General features: G+C 40.2%; 1 protein-coding gene and 1 long non-coding RNA gene across 4 annotated transcripts in view; one reads left to right on the top strand and one right to left on the bottom strand.

The window, feature by feature from the left end:
* The window catches only part of LOC141584013 (uncharacterized), a 353,843-nt gene extending 345,632 nt beyond the window's left edge, over window positions 1–8,211 (bottom strand). Inside the window, exon 1 of the long non-coding RNA XR_012516869.1 lies at window positions 7,972–8,211. This is a non-coding gene — a long non-coding RNA (uncharacterized LOC141584013). The remainder of the gene's footprint in view (window positions 1–7,971) is intronic.
* Window positions 8,212–8,297: 86 nt separating this feature from the next.
* Window positions 8,298–16,719, top strand: part of PAQR3 (progestin and adipoQ receptor family member 3) — a 56,706-nt gene continuing 48,284 nt past the window's right edge. For all 3 annotated transcript variants that reach the window (XM_074396339.1, XM_074396338.1, XM_003923935.3), the window contains exons 1-2: window positions 8,298–8,675; window positions 12,409–12,571. In XM_074396339.1, the coding sequence (XP_074252440.1) occupies window positions 8,491–8,675; window positions 12,409–12,571 (348 nt within the window). In that variant the 5' untranslated portion in view covers window positions 8,298–8,490. The remainder of the gene's footprint in view (window positions 8,676–12,408; window positions 12,572–16,719) is intronic.

Genomic DNA, 16,719 nt, shown 5'->3' with positions numbered 1-16,719 from the left:
ATAAGAGCCATCTATGATAAACCTACAGCCAACAGAATACTGAACACTCCAAAAACCAGAACTATTCCCACTGAGAACCGAAACAAGACAAGGAAGCCCTCTCTTACCATTCCTATTTGACATAGTACTGGAACTCCTAGCCAGGGAAATCAGACAAGAGAAAGAAACAAAAGGCATCCAAATAGGAAAAGAAGAAGCCAAACTATCCCTTTGCTGACAATGTAATTCTATATCTAAAAAACCCTAAAGATTTTGTCAAAAGTCTCCTGGAACTGATAAACAAATTGAGTAAAGTTTCAGGATACAAAATCAAAGTACAAAAATCAGTAGCATTTTTCTACACCAATAATGTTCTAGCTGAGACCCAAATTAAGAACACAATCCCATTTACTATAGACACAAAGAAAATGAAATACCTAGGAATTCATCTAATAAAGGAAGTGAAAGAGCTCTATAATGAGAACTATAAAACACTGCTCAAATAAATCAGAGATAACAAAAAAAGTGGAAAATTATTCCATGCTTATGGCTTGGAAGAATCAATATAGTTAAAATGGCCATACTACCCTAAGCAATTTACAGATTCAACTCTATTTCTATCAAAATACCAATGTCATTTTTCACAGAATTAGAAAAAGCTATTCTAAAATTCATTTGGAACAAAAAAGAGCATGAATAGCCAAAACAATCCTAAACAAAAAGAACAAATTCAAAGGCATCACACTATCTAACTTCAAACTCTACTATAAGCCTAATCAAAACAACATAGTACCAGTATAAAAATAGAAACATACACCAGTGAACCAAATAGAGAAGCCAGAAATAAGCCCACACAACTACATCTGATGTTAGACAAAAATTGACAAAAACAAGAAATGGGGCAAGGACTCCCTATTCAATAAATGGTACTGGGATAAGTGGCTAGCCATATGCAGAAAAATAAAACTGGACTCCTCCCTCTCACCATATATGCAAATTAACTCAAGATAGATTAAGATTTAAATGTAAGACCTCAAACTATAAAAAGCCTGGAAGAAAACCTAGGAAATACCCTTCTCAACATAGGCTTTGGCAAAGAATTTATGATAATTGTAACAAAAACAAAAGCTGACAAGTGAGACCTAATTAAAGAATTTCTGCACAGCAAAAGAAATTACCAACAGAGTAAACAGAGTACAGAATGGGAGAAAACATTTGCAAATTATGCATCTAACAAAGGACTAATATCTAGAATCTACAAGGAACTTCAAAAAAATCAACAAGCAAAAACCAAAGGATCCAATTTTTAAAAATGGGCAAAGGACATGAACAGACACTTCTCCAAAGAAGACATACAAAAACATATGAAAAAGTGTTCAATATCAGTACTCATCAGAGAAATGCAAATCAAAACCACAATCAGATATCATCTCACACCAGTCAGAATGGTGACAGTTATTTAAAAGTCAAGAAACAACAGAAGGTGAGTGATATGGTTTGGCTTTGTGTTCCCATCCAAATCTCATGTCAAATGATAATCTCCTCATGTCAAGGGAAGGACCCTTTGGGAAGTCATTGGATCATGGAAGCAGTTCCTCCATGCTGTTCTCATGATAGTGAAGGAGTTCTCACAAGATCCAATGGCTTAAAAGTGGCAGTTTCCCCTGCATGTTCTTTCTCTCCTACTGCCATGAAAGAAAGTGCTTGCTTTTCTTCTGCCTTCCACCATCATTGTAAATTTCCTGAGGCCTCCCTGTTCATGTGGAACTGTGAGTCAATTAAATCTCTTTCCTTTATAAATCACCCAGTCTCAGGTAGTACTTTTACAGCAGTGTGAAAACGACTAATATAGTGAGAATGTGGAGAAATGGGAAAGCTTATATATTGTTGGTGGGAATGTAAACTAGTTCAGCCACTATGGAAAGTGGTTTGGAGATTTCTCAAGAAACTTAAAACAGAACTACCACCTGACCCAGCAATCCCACTAGTACCATCTGACCCAGCAATCCCACTAGTGGGCATATACTCTAAGGAAAATAACTCATTCTGTCATAAAGACACATGCACCTGTATGTTCACTGCAGCTCTATTCACAATAACAAGGGCATGAAATCAACCTAAGTGCTCATCAATAGTGGATCAGATAAAGAACATGTAGTACATATATAGCATAGAATACTGTGTAGCCATATAAAAGAACAAAATCATTCTTTCAGCCCTTTGTAGGAACATGGATGGAGCTGGAGGCTATCATCCTAAGCGACCTGACCTAACCCAAGAACAGAAAACCAAATATTACATGTTCTCACAAGTGGGAGCTCAACATTGAATACTGGTGATTGTAAAAATGGGAACAAGAGACACTGGGGATCACTAGATAGAGGAGGGAGGGAGGGAGGGAGACGTGGGCCGAAGAACCACCTGTTGGGTACTAGGCTTATTGTCTGGATGGCCTGAAGCCTCAGTGTCATGCAGTTTACTCATGTAACAAAAATTGACAGATACCCTTTATCTATAATAAAACGTTTTTCAGGTTTTGAAACGTCAAAAAAACAAAAAAAGAGAGCATTTTTCTTTTGCAAAATAGTTTGCAAATATTTTCTCTTATTCTATAGTCTGTTTACTCTGTTTACTCAAAAATGCTTGTCTGCAACAAGTACCAAACGGAAAGAAAAATCGAGAAGGAAAAGCTGGAGATACATCTGATAGAAGGATAACTGACAGAGCAAAGTCCATTAGAAAACTAAGGGGAGCATGATCCAGAAAATAGGTAACAGGACTAACCTTAAGTAGGAGGTGTTAAAGTAGTCACTTTTATTGAGACAGAGGAAAGAGAAAAGAGAATGGGCTTTAATTATGAGTGTGCTTACAGGTGGAGGGCTAGCAGTAGAAAGCTGAGAGAGTTCTTACTCTATGACTTCTATTTTCTCTATGAAAAAGGAAACAGCAGATCTGCTAAGGAAGGTGGGTGATGGCTGCATATATCAAGTAAACACGTAAAATATCCAAATGATGTTGAAGGTTCTGTAGAGATTGTAACCAATACCGATCCAAGCCATCCTGTCATTTTCTTTAGTAATATGGTTGTAGAATTGAAGAGGACAGTTAAAATGATGAACTGCTTGTTTGTTTTTTCATACAGTCTTAATTAGGCAGGGGAGTTAAAATCATTGACCCGGAATTGGTGGCAGTGATGGGAAAGGAAGCAAAGGAGGTTACCGATAAAATGGGGCCAAGGGAAGAGATGACTACAAGGTGTTTGGCTTAAGAGGCTGAGTAAATAGGGATTTAGAGATGTAAATTAATTTAGGAGTAAATACAATAGTTCATTTTTAATATTTCAGGTTTCTATGTCCAGCTCTACATGCAAATCCAGATGAATAGAAAGGAGATCTGGCCTGAAAAAGATAGTAACTGAAGCCACATAAATATAATGAGAAAAAATAGAATTAAAAACACTGAAGAAGAAATCCTGAAAACATTCTGATTGAAGGATCAGACAGAGAAATACTGGCTATAAAGTCTCGCAGGACTTAGGCCAGAAAGATAAGGAAAAGAGTCCAGGTGAGGGTGGTCCCAAAAGTTCAGAAAAGAGAGTTCAATAGTAGAGTGATCAAAATGTCAGTGCTGCTGAGATTTGCAAAGGTTGTTGTCTAAAACTTGTCTTATTCATCTTTGTTAGCATGTAGGAAAATGTGTAGCACACTGTCAGAATTCAGTAAACATAAAGTTCTGTGTTGTGGACATTCCAATACCTGCAAATTTTACTCCAACATTGTTTGAATTATTAAAAATACAAAAAGGACAGGAAAGGGAAGAGGAGAGGAGGGGGAGGGGAGGGGAAGAGGGAGGGGGAGGGGAGGGGAAGAGGGAGGGGGAGGGGAGGACAAGGGCAGGGGTGGGGAGGGGAAGGGGTGAGGAGAGGGGAAGAAAGGGGAGGGGAGGGGAGGGGAAGGAGAGGGGGAAGGAAGGATAGGAGAAGGGAAGGAGAGGAGGTGGGGAAAGGGGGAAGGGTAGGAGAGGGGTAGGAGGGGGGAGGGGAAGGGGAAGGGAGGAGAGGGGAAGGAGAGGGGGAGGGAAGGGTAGGATGGGAGAGGGGAGGGGGAAGAAGGGGAGGGAGGGGAGGAGAAGGGGAGGGAGAGGAAAGGGGCAGGGGAAGGGGAGGAGAGGGAGAGGGGAAGGGACAAGAAGGGAAGGAGAGGGGAGAGAGGGGAAGGAGGGAAGGGAGGGGAGGAAAGGAAGGGAGGGGAGGGGAAGGGAGGAGAGGGGAGGGGAGGATCTATTTCACCCCAAAGGCCTTATTCAGTCCCCATGTATCCTGTCCCTGGGATTCTGCTCCCACTTGGAAATTCAGGACTTCAGCTCCTTGAGAACTTCATCCCTTTCCCATCCACACCACCTCAAGCATCTCTAAAATCTAGGATTTGTCTCACAGGTGTTCATGATAGGGTGCTGCCATTTTCCAGTTATCTGTGACTGGAGGGTTTAGTTCCCCATTCTGCCACTTCAAGAGGCACCAAGATCTCCTGCTGAATGCTGTTAATACCCACCTATCACAGGTGCTGGTTCCTCACCAAGTGCATCAACAAGTTTTTTTCTTCCACTAGACATGCTGCTGAAGATCTCTGCCAAGCACCATGACTAAACAGCCAGAGCCCTCGAAGTGCCACAATGTCACAGTAATCTATGGAGAAATGGGCCCTCTCCTTTCACCTCCGTTAGAGGTGTCCCAAGCAGTGTTGCTCCTGCTTCCATTGTCTTATAGACTTGAGTGGGAGAGCTCTTTCCATTTCTAATATTTTGGTTTTTTTACTTATAGATCTCTTTCTCACTCTAGGACTCAGGCATAGATTGTTGCTATAACTACCTTGTCATATTTGTTGATGCATTTCATAAGTGGTTTAGTGCTTGGTGTTAAAGAGTACTTCACTAAAAAGTTAAATCATGTAAATGGACTAGGGAGAACTGAAATCGGCCATAAATTGTTGAAATCAATCCAGAAGTCATTTTGCAAAAGGTTTCATGGGTACACTGCCGAAGACCAAAGCAGTTCCCATTTTTAGTTTTTTACTCTACTGTCTCATCATTACCATAACTCAGCTACTTTCACTGTACTGATAACCTCTAGGCATCTTTCTACTTTGTTCCAAATATCAGGCTACAAATTCTCTTCCCATATCTCCAGGTCAAATTCCTAAGGAAGTAACTGATTGGTCAAACTAATTACCACTGTTCTGGAATCGACATTTGTGCCATCTCATGTCATGGACTACTGATCTACTTTTGGGTCAGCAATAGCCTCCAGGTAGTATCATATGGTACCAACAAGAAATATATGCAGAAGAAACCTGCTGTAAGAGGTTTGTAGGAGCGGCAGGCAGGCATTCTCAGGCAAGATCGTCCCACACTAGGAAATAAGAATTTCTGTACCCAGTAACCTTCAGCAGAGACAATGAACTGAGCACGTGGTAAATTCTCAAACATTATTTTTAGCTCCCTTACTTAAAAAATAAGTCTCACTTCCTTCATATCACATTTAAGTCCATTTAAGATAAACCTCAATTTACCTTTCCAGTTTTATTGATTATTTTTTCTTGAATTGTCTATATAGCTCACATTTGTTAAGTACTAACAATATGTCAAGGCCGGGCGTGGTGGCTCAAGCCTGTAATCCTAGCACTTTGGGAGGCCGAGGCGGGTGGATCACGAGGTCGAGAGATCGAGACCATCCTGGTCAACATGGTGAAACCCCGTCTCTACTAAAAATACAAAAAATTAGCTGGGCATGGTGGCTCGTGCCTGTAATCCCAGCTACTCAGGAGGCTGAGGCAGGAGAATTGCCTGAGCCCAGGAGGCGGAGGTTGCAGTGAGCCGAGATCGCGCCATTGCACTCCAGCCTGGGTAACAAGAGCGAAACTCCGTCTCAAAAAAAAAAAAAAAAAACCAATATGTCTGGTACTTTTCTAAGATTGTTACATGGATTTAGCCATTTAATCCTCAACAACACAAAGTACTATTATTCTACCAACAAGAAAACTGAGCCTCAGAGAGGTTACATGCACAAGGACATGTATTAATAGTTAGTAAATGATTGAACAGAAATTTGAACTTAGGTAAATGGCTTCAAAGTCCAAGATCTTAATCACTAAGCCATACTGCTTCTCAAAAATCAACCAATATTACTAGCATAATAATAATAGGTATTATGAGTGATTATTGTGTGGTGTCAGTGTTCAGAACACCACACCGCAAAGTCTGGTCCTTTGACATGCTGAGTACTTTAAACTGAAGGAGACTGGGAAGGTCTCAGAACGAAGGTCTCTCTGAACTTATTTCTGTCTTCCTCTCTTCCTTTCCCTGATCTCCCCAAAACTGGGTCTTAGAACTTAGAATTCCTCTCCCCACATCAAGCCATAAAACCTAGTAAGGAGCCGGGTGTGGTGGCTCACACCTGTAATCCCAGCTCTTTGGGAGGCCGAGGTGGGTGGATTATTTGAGGTCAGGAGTTCGAGAAGAGCCTACTCGACCTGGTGAAACCCTATCTCTACTAAAAATACAAAACTCAGCCAGGCCTGGTGGTGGGCATCTGTAATCCCAGCTACTCAGGAGACTGAGGCAGGAGAATCACTTGTACCCAGGAGGTGGAGGTTGTGTGAGCCAAGATGCACCACAGCACTCCAGCCTACAAGTCAGAGAGAGACTGTCTCACAGAAAAAAAAAAAAAATCTTGTAAGGTTACTTTCTGACCTTCCCTAAGTTTCTGTGTGAAGTATTGTCACAAAAAAAATTATCTGGCTGACCTCACTTGAAACTAGGTCATAAAACTTCATTCTAGAGAGTTCCTGCCCTATACTTGGAGGCCAAGAATTTGAATAAACTGGCCTTCCTAGGCTCTCCCCTCAGTTTACTACCATTAGATGATGCCCCTTTTGTCCAATCATGCTTCACCAAAACTATCTACTCCTTTCATGAGACTTACCATAAAGAGACCATTTCTCCTGGGTCTTTGTGTCTCCATTTCTGAAGACTCCTCTGTCACATAAAACTTTATTAAATAAATGTGTTTTATGCCCTTTCTCGTTAATTTTTATTACTTATTTTTGACATAAGGTCTCGCTTTGTCACCCAGACTGGAGTGCAGTGGCGCAAACAGGGCTCACTGAAGCCTCAACCTCCCAGGCTCAACCAAACTCGCCTCATCCCAAAATAGCTGGGACTACAGGCGCCCTTCACCACACTCGACTAATTTTCGTACTTTTTTGTAGATACAGGGTCTCACTATGTTACCCAGGCTGCTCTCAAACTCCTGGGCGCAAGCGATCCACCTGCCTTGGCCTCCCAAAATGTTGGGATTGCCGGCATGAGCCACCTGTGCCCGGCTTCTCTCTTTTTCATAGGAATATCAGCTGTGAACCTTGTGATGAGTGAGGACAAGATTATTTTTATTGCCCTTACTATGCCAAACTATGGACTAAGGGTTCTATTATACATACAGTACTCAAACTGGTGTTTTTACCCTGTTGCCATTATAAGTAAACATATGTATCACAATACATAGCCAGAAACGAAGCTATAACATTTCCACTAAATGCTACTACAGCGCACTCCACAGGATTTAAAAAATATATATATATTCTATCTTTATTATTCAGTTAAGTAGATTTTCTCATTTCTATTGTGATTTCTCCATCAGCCCTTGGAATACCTGGGGTATTGATCAGATTCCAGGCGTGGAGATACTTAATTGTCTTGTCACTCTAGTTTAATTCTATTGTGGTCAGAGAACACACGCTGAACGGGGTCTGTGTTTTGACCGCGCGGGGGCTTTCCTGATGGCTCAGGGTGTGCTCAGTGCCGGTGTATGTTCCACGTGCATCAAGGTTTTCTCTTTCCAACTATCCTGCTAAGTGCTGCCTTCAGCTCTGAAAACCTCAAAGGTCCCTTCTGACACTAAGTGGGTGTCATTACACGTATAAACTAAATGGTAATTACCTCGAACTTTTCTTCCTGTGAACTCTTTTCCTCTTGATTCTTCAAAATGCAGTAACTATGACTTCTAATAAAAATAAAAATATAAAAAATATAAAAAAATAAAAACAGAAAAACAGAAAAAGAAAAAAAATCTACTTTTATTCTCCTGTAGCTCTGTGCTTTCGGCTTTTCTCACAGGCAAACGAAGACCCCGGGCGCCGCCAAACCCCACCGCTAGAGACGCGCGGGCGCCCCGGCAGCCGCGAGAGCACGCTCTCTGCCTTCCCACAGGGGGCTGAGGGGCAGGGCCTCCGCGGCGCGCTGACGTCACAAGAGGCTGCGACGCCGCCGGGTCCGCCGCGGCGCTGACGGCCGAGGCCGGAGTGTGAGCGGAGCCCGGCCGTGGGCAGAGGCGGCGCGGTAGGAGCTCGCGCGGCGTCCGCGGGCTCCGGGGCGGGGGCTCCAGCGGCGAAGCCCCCTCCCCGGGGAGGCGGGGCCTGGGCGAGCTCCCGAGACTGGGAGCGGCGGCAGCCGGGAACGATGCATCAGAAGCTGCTGAAGAGCGCGCATTACATCGAGCTGGGCAGCTACCAGTACTGGCCGGTCCTGGTGCCCCGTGGCATCCGCCTGTACACCTACGAGCAGATCCCCGTGTCCCTCAAGGACAACCCGTACATCACCGACGGCTACCGGGCCTACCTGCCGTCCAGGCTGTGTATCAAAAGGTACGGTCTGGCCGCCTCCGCCTGGCGGTGCCCCCTTCTCTCACCTACACCCTTTTTGTCTGGTCCCCCTGCCGCTTTCACCGCCTTCCGACTTACCCATCATTTCCCCGCCACCCCATCCTTTTCATCCCTTTTTGCTGCCTCTTATCCCCCTTTATCTCCCCTTGCCTAGCCGGTGTATTTGATCCACGGAATAATCATGATAGAACAGTCATCATAACTATAACTTTCCTATGTCGCTTTGTTTACAAAGGGCTTTTACATCCTTTATTCGGTTTGTTCGGCTCATTGAGATATATGTTGGAATGAGGCTGAGCCATATTTGCCCAGTGTATATCTAAGCTTTGCTTTCTTTTTAGAGCAGCACTGTGGGAATTCAGTTGCTTTAGGCCAGATAAATGCCTGTATAATAGGAAACAAGTTAACATATACACCCGAGACTTACTCATTTAGCAAATACTTACGGAGCCCATGCTGAAAAGAAAGCAGTCATCGCCCTTGTTCTCATGAAGCTACTAAGGTGTAGCCTGGGTGACAGACATTAACGAGAGAATTGAACAATTACATAATAACCATTGTGGAAAAAATGCTGTGTAAGAAAACCACTGTGGTAAAGAGAGCTCATAACGGGCATGCAGCCTCCACTAGAGCACCACAGAAGCATCTCTAAGAAAGAAATTTATTTATCATTCTCAACCTTTAAAACCACAGTCCCTTGAAAACGTATGTTTAAAAAAACAAAACTGAAAAATAACTATTCTAGTTCTTGGAGTAACTCGGTCCAAACTCACTGTCTGTACTAAAATACAAGACCTCTGCTTTAGGAGAATTAAGATACAGATGCTGGTTAGCTCCAGGTCACTATAGTGGCAAACCCTAGTGCCAGAATGTGGGCTGTTGCATTGCTTAAGCAGCAACCACATGTCTCATTCTTGATTTTCCCAGCATTGTCTTTGCCTATCCTTCTTTCCTTTTGTCCTGCCATGAAAGTGTTCTGTGACTCATGGTCACAAGGTGACATCAATGCCCATCCCTACTTGGCTTGAATGGATGGCCCTTAGGATTCACAACTTGAAGCATGATTACCCTTTTCCTCCCCAATGCCTTCTGTGCATGAGTAATTATACAGCTGAGTTCTGCTGTGGATCTGGGGTTCCACAAGAATAGGGCAAGCAGTGAATTGCCTTAAATATTTTCTACCCACTAGCAGTGGTCCTCTGCATTCTGATGTTAGGGTCAGAATCTTATAGAGTGGAGAATGAAGTATAGAGCATTAGATCTTGAGCTGTTGAGTCAAAGACTTTAGCATCCAAATCTGCCACTTAGAGCTCTAGGACCTGGAGCAAAATGTAACCTCGCTGAGCCTCATTATACCTACATGTAAAAATGAAGATAGTCACAGTATCTGCTTCCAGAGGTAAAAAGGATTTAATGAGATTCTGTATGTAAAATGCTATACATGGCCTGGAACCTAATACGCCCTCAATAAATGGTGATTGTTGTCATCACCAATGATTTTGAAGCTGAACAGATGATGATAATGAAGATGATTACTGATTTTAAAACTGAACAGAATACGAAGATGTGGTGCTGTTAATTCCTGTTAACTTCAGTAGGGATAGCACCAGGTTTGAAAAACGGAAGGAGAGATCCAAAGCCAGTAAACAAGATATAGGGTTTTACTAGGGTGATTTGCAGACAGGTCCAGTGGCAGTGGGCTGGACAGGAGAACCTCTGCCACCTGAAGAAAGCATGCAATTTATATGGCATTTTTACTTAGCACCTTTCCCTCAACAACCTACACCTGGTAATCTTCATTTACAAAACAAAAGGCCTCCATCCCATGTACAGTCAGCATTTGAGATGGGACAGGGGCTCAGATGTTCTTCATAGATAAGGAATGGATCTAAGGGTTGGCCATGGTTGGAACTATAAACACACATTCAAGTATATTTTCCATATAAGGTCATTCTCAGGGTATGCTTAAGTTACATCTGTTAGGTGAGGCACCTAACTTTTCTTCCAGTAAGAGTAGATTCTTCACTGGAGATGTTCTTGCCTTCCCACCAACTTTATCTTTTCCTAGTTCAGCCTTTGCTCTCCTCTCTCCTTTTGGCTTTCAGGAGTGACCGGGACAGATTTTGGATGTAATCTGAGGAAGTTTTGTATGTCCTAGCAGTTTTGCCAATCCTCTGTTAGCTGCAAGGAACATAGTAAGGTTGTGCCTCTCAGTTCAGTTAGGTTATACTGGATGTCAGAAAATAAAAAGTTCTGAGGTAATAGGCAGAGCATAGTATTGATTGTCAAAACAGTCCTGTAGTTAGATGTTTCAAGCACATTTGTGTATCCCTTCCCCCACTTATAAGTTGTCTTTACATTTGATGCTTGTACATGATGAAGCCTGAAATTCATGATCCAAGATTCACTTTATTCTTGACGATCATTTGATAGTTTTGACACCTTGCTATGTACATCATGTATTTGGCCTTCACTGATTCGGAAATCCTTACTAGTAAGTGTTGACATATAACAAAATTTGTAGCAGACACTATGGTTCTCACTTTCATTTTTACATGAAATGAACTTATGAGAAGTAGGAAATTCCATTTTTTGTGCAAATGAGAAAGTGAGAACCATAGTGACTGCTACAAATTTAGAGTTATATGTGAGTGCTCACTAATAAGGATTTCTGAATCAGAGAAGGCCAAAATCCTAAATTTAGGCAAAAATACTATATTTTACAGACAAATGCAATTGTATTTTAATCTTTAGTCATGATGTCACTTTTCAGTAAATAATCAGATGAGTCCTATCCACATCTGGAGAACCATTTCACGGAAGTAAGAAAGGAGCTGCAAGAAACTTGCAGCAGCATATAATGTAGCTCCATTACTTTATAGATGAACAAACTGAAACCCAGAGAGGTTAAGTGACTTGTGTGTGGTAGAGACAATGAGCCTCTTGACTGGGGTTGGTCCACTCTCCAGCAACCTGTGCTGCCAAGACAAGTTAGCCAGGGCATTTTGAAAGAGGGCACATAGTACCCATATTAAAAGTAAAGTTCTGTTGTTTCTGAAAAGGAGAAACTTATGCCACCTAGAAACTAGATTGGTTTTAAAACATCCACAGCAAAGTTGTTCCACCATGCTTATCTTAAAGAACCTTTCCAGTGGATCAATATATATTTATTTTGCTTCTCTTAAGTCTGTTTACTTTTGCATTTGTATTTAATGAATTCTAAGAAAGTATTTCAAGTTCATGCCTAACCTTGCACTGACCAGGTTTTCAGATACATATTATTGATAGAATATGCTAGCCAATATCCAGACTTCCTCTACACATTCATTTCTGGAGACTTTTAGTCTATAGACTAAGCTGAGCAAGGCATTGTGAACAGTGGTGTCATAAAGATGAATGGTACTGACCATTAGTGGGAGTTGATAGGCTGGAAGATGAGATGGAATTTGCATGTAAATCTGTTAATACAGAGAAGGAAATGGTAAGTATGATAATAGAAGTGAGCACCCAAAAAACTGTGGTCCCGGGATTGGTAGAGATGTGGAAAAACTTAAAATAATTTAATTAGCTAATATATCAAACTTAGAAAGGTACAGGTGGGGTAAGAGTTTAAAGGAGCAAGTATTACGTAACTCCTCAAAATTGTCCCTAACCTTTGAATGTGACAGTAAGTTGGCCAATGTGAATCTCAGTTCCATGTTTGTTTATTTTTCAGTTTGTTTATTTTATCTAATGAGACAGTAAACATCTGGAGTCATTTGCTGGGCTTCTTTCTCTTCTTCACCCTGGGAATATATGACATGACATCTGTGTTACCTTCAGCAAGTGCATCTAGAGAAGATTTTGTAATTTGTTCTATTTGTCTCTTCTGCTTCCAGGTAAGTCATTTCACAGTACTGCTATTGGTAAACAAAACTTTTGTCAGGCAGGCTTGGTCAGGTGACCTCACCTCAAACCTACCACTTGCTTTAAGATCCCCAGAATGGCATGTAGGTCAGCATATTCATTTTCATAAACTAAACACCAAAACGGTCTGTTCTTATGAGAATATGCTTGAAATCCAGTAAATTACAAAGATTGAGAAAAACTTGTCTCTTTCCTCTTCTTTTTTGGCACCTCTGCTTTGAGATTAATAAAAAAAAATTGGAATCTTTGATTGCATTCAATTATCTGGCTTAAGTACAACACTAGTGTCTACTTAAATCTTGTTTGGGAAGATTTTTCATCTCTTTCCTGTTTGTGTCTGTGATTTTTCTTTTTGTTATTTCCATACTGTATTTTGCTGTCCTGTTTTGCTGGTATTGATTTTTTGTTCTGTTGCTTTAATGTTAATTTCCTTTGAACCCATTTGCCTGGCTTCAAATACTTTCCTTTTCCTTTCTATCTCTTGTATTTGTTAGTTCCATAGCACTGGCATTTTTTAAGAATCTGTAAAAATGTCTTTAAAAGTTACATTTAGAGTGTTGAGCAATGAGAACACATGGACACAGGGAGGGGAGCACTACACACTGGGGTCCATTGGGGGGAAATGGGGGAGGGATAGCGGGGTGGGGAGGTGGGAAGAGATAGCATGGGGAGAAATGACAGATACAGGTGAGGGGAAGGAAGGCAGCAAACCACACTGCCATGTGTGTACCTATGCAACAGTCTTGCTTGTTCTTCACATGTACCCCAAAACCTAAAATGCAATATAAAAAATAAAAAAAATAAAAAAGTTACATTTAGTAGATTTCAAACAGATAATTTTCAAGAATAAAACACATATGGGCCATAGTCCTATTGACATTTAAAACAACTTTTTTTTTTTTAATGCAGAGAATATAGAGAAACATAAAAATGAAAAGAAAAAAACTTATTATCCCCCTTTTTCATGACAGACACAGACTAGCTTTCCCTGCAGTTAGCCTGTTGCTGCTAAGTTTGAGAGGAGAACCTTATAACTCAGATGCACAGATGTTGCTTTCATTGTATATCATTTTATTTCAGAGTGTCATCATTTTACTCAGGTTTAAACTTTGGACCTAAATGACCAAGAAACACAGCGAAAACAAAAGCAAAAACAACTCTCTTCCCCTTTTCTAATTTCAGTTTTTAGAATAATATTTTAATTTTCTTCGAGGGAAAGCATAATCTATTTTTGTTATTAGAAAATTATTTTTTCTTCAATTATTTTTTAAAATATACTTTCTGAGATCTAATTTTTATCCTGATTATAGCTAAAATATCCCTTACAATCCATAATGAATTTTATAATGAAAATGAAGCAATTTCGTTTTAGTTAAATTTTTAGGTGTATCTCAGTATAGATTAACATGCTCTTAATAATCATTAAGTTAAAAACTAGCTTATATTCTCGTTAGTTGTATGCATAGTATCTACTTTGAGAATCCCTGCTCTTTTCCACTATCCCTAGGCCTATTCTTTATGCCTTCACCACCTGCCACAGCTGATGTTAGTTCAGAGAATATATTAATTTCAATATTGACCTAACAAAACAATATACTGCAAAACTAAAAGGATTAAATAATGACAGCAATTGCCAATAAAGAAACAGAGCCAAAGTATTACAGTGACTTACCCAGGATTATTCAGCAGGGTAGTAAGATCCTGTTCTCCTAATTGCTAGTGCAATGATCATTGTTATTATACATGCTGTACAACCTACCAAAGACAAATGAGCACATCTTCCCTACTTGAAAAAGACCACTTCTTTTTATCAAATTATAACTTGTTCACCTGAGTTTTCCAGATTCTTAGGGTCAGTGGACAGTATAGTAAACCATAAATACATTTATTAATATTGATTTATATTTAATATTAAAAGATAAAACATTTTTGTAACTCTTGTGCTTCTATGTGCTTTAGTGCTTTCCTCTCAACCAGATTAACAGAGTATATTCTGAATAAGAGAATGTAATTCAGGGGCTTTGAACTTTCCTGGGGCATTTGTATTTTGGAGAAGAACATTAGAATAGAATAATGCCTTTCACTAGATTTAATCCATTTACATTCAGTGAACAAATATTTGTTGAATGTGTCCTGTATACATCCAGACATTATGCTAGGTATCAGTAAAACAGTGCTAAACAGAACTGACTTGGTATAAAGGTCAAGCCACTCGTAGGAGAGCAGAAGAGACAGTGAGGCAGGGCATTTAAGCAGAAAAAAGAAGCAAGACTCACTTTCTTAGCACTTTTTGGACTTGCAGGTGCTAGTTTTTGTGGTTGAAACCTAGGAGAATGAGAAAGATAAGTCTAGAGTGATTGGCAGGGATCAAACCATGAGGTATTTTGTTATCATGCCAAGGAGTTTAGATATTGGATATAACACTGTAATTATCTGTCTGCTTTGTCTCCATAGAAGGGAACTTTCCATTATAACTGAAACATACCCAATTTGCCAGATTGTCTTTCAGTCCATTTTTAAAGGAACTCTAAATTAAACACATGCCTTCTTAAACAGGGCATACTAGGTATGGGTTTACTTTTTAAAACCTGGAGTTTTCTGTTAACACTATTTATTTTTTATTTTACTTAGATACCATAGTTTTTCTTCTTCTTTTTCACAATGAAATTAGCTTTATTTTCATTTCTAATTACTACTACAAGATATAATCATGTAGAAATTTAAGCAAACAAATTTATGGAAGAAAAAGTCACTTGAAATGCCACTTTTCAGAGGTATTCGCATTGGACATTTGCATTAAACAACGAGTTTAACCCAAATGTGTATGTTTGTGTAAGCATAGCTATCTTGACCTGCCTACCTGCCCACTCACTTACCTGTCTACCTACGTCCAAGCTACAATCATCCCTGCTTGCTATTTTGTGACCTGCTCTTGTGTCATTCAACATTGTGGCAATGAGACCTTTCCCCATCAATGAGAATATACACTTTCATGTTCTCCTGATTTATGGTGCTTAATATCAAGGATAATCTGAGAAAACAAATAACCAAGCTTCTTAGAGTTACGTTTAAATAACTAACTTAGAGTTAGTTATTGATTGGTTGCCTAGTAACCAAAAAGCTATAGACTATTAAGGATTTTAGACAATTGATGATGCAATGAAGATGTGACAAAGTACATTATTATTGAATATTGATAATTGAGTCTATAGTAACTAGATTTGTTTAATGATCAGAATATAAAATATTAATAGCTATTTGACCATTTTACTGCCTTAGCAATTGTTTACAAATGTTTATCAATTGTGCCTACTTCCTATTGTTTATTTGTCCCATTGTCTCTACCCCCACTGTCATTGTCTCAGTAAGTGCTCTCCAAGGCTATTCCTATAACCTCCTGTTTCAACCCTTCTAGTCCACACCTATGTAAGGGGGCACTTAAAATCTTGAGGAGTATCATATCTTACCCATAATATTGAAGTTAAAACCCATTAATGTATAGGACATGTCATAATCAAAGAATATGATGCTTTTCCTTAATCCCCACCCCCCCACCATAAACGTGCACACCTTTTTTTATGTCCTTGGTGAATGCCAACTTTTAAAATCCAGCTCAGTAAACAGCCCTTCTCTGATACTCTTTTCTTTCCACCAGTCCCACCTTCCAAATGCATATGTACTCCCACAGAGTCCATATTCTCCCTCCTTTTCCAATTATTCTCTGCACTGAAGTACAGTAGGACTTTCTTACTGTACTGTTTGTTCAGTGATTCTGTATCCTGTCCAATGTATGACACATAGCAGATACTTGATGGCTGAAAGGCATTCTGCCATAGAAACCTTATCAATTATCAGAGCAGCTGATTGAATCAGATTAGCTTTACTCTCAGTGTGGCAACCATATAAAGTTAGCAAGTCATGGTTTATTTTTAAATTACTATTAATATTTTTTGAGACAGGGTCTCACTCTGTCACTCAAGCTGGAGCATAGTGGTGCAGTCACGGCTTGCTGCAGCCTCGATCTCCCAGGCTCAAGTAATCGTCCTGCCTTAGCCTCCCAAGTAGCTGGGACCACAGGTGCATACCACCATGCCCAGCTAATTTTTTATTTTTTGTAGAA

This window comes from Saimiri boliviensis, chromosome 3 (genome assembly GCF_048565385.1).
Source record: "Saimiri boliviensis isolate mSaiBol1 chromosome 3, mSaiBol1.pri, whole genome shotgun sequence".
NCBI classification, from domain to species: Eukaryota; Metazoa; Chordata; class Mammalia; order Primates; family Cebidae; genus Saimiri; species Saimiri boliviensis.
This window is presented reverse-complemented; position numbering and strand designations above follow the sequence as displayed.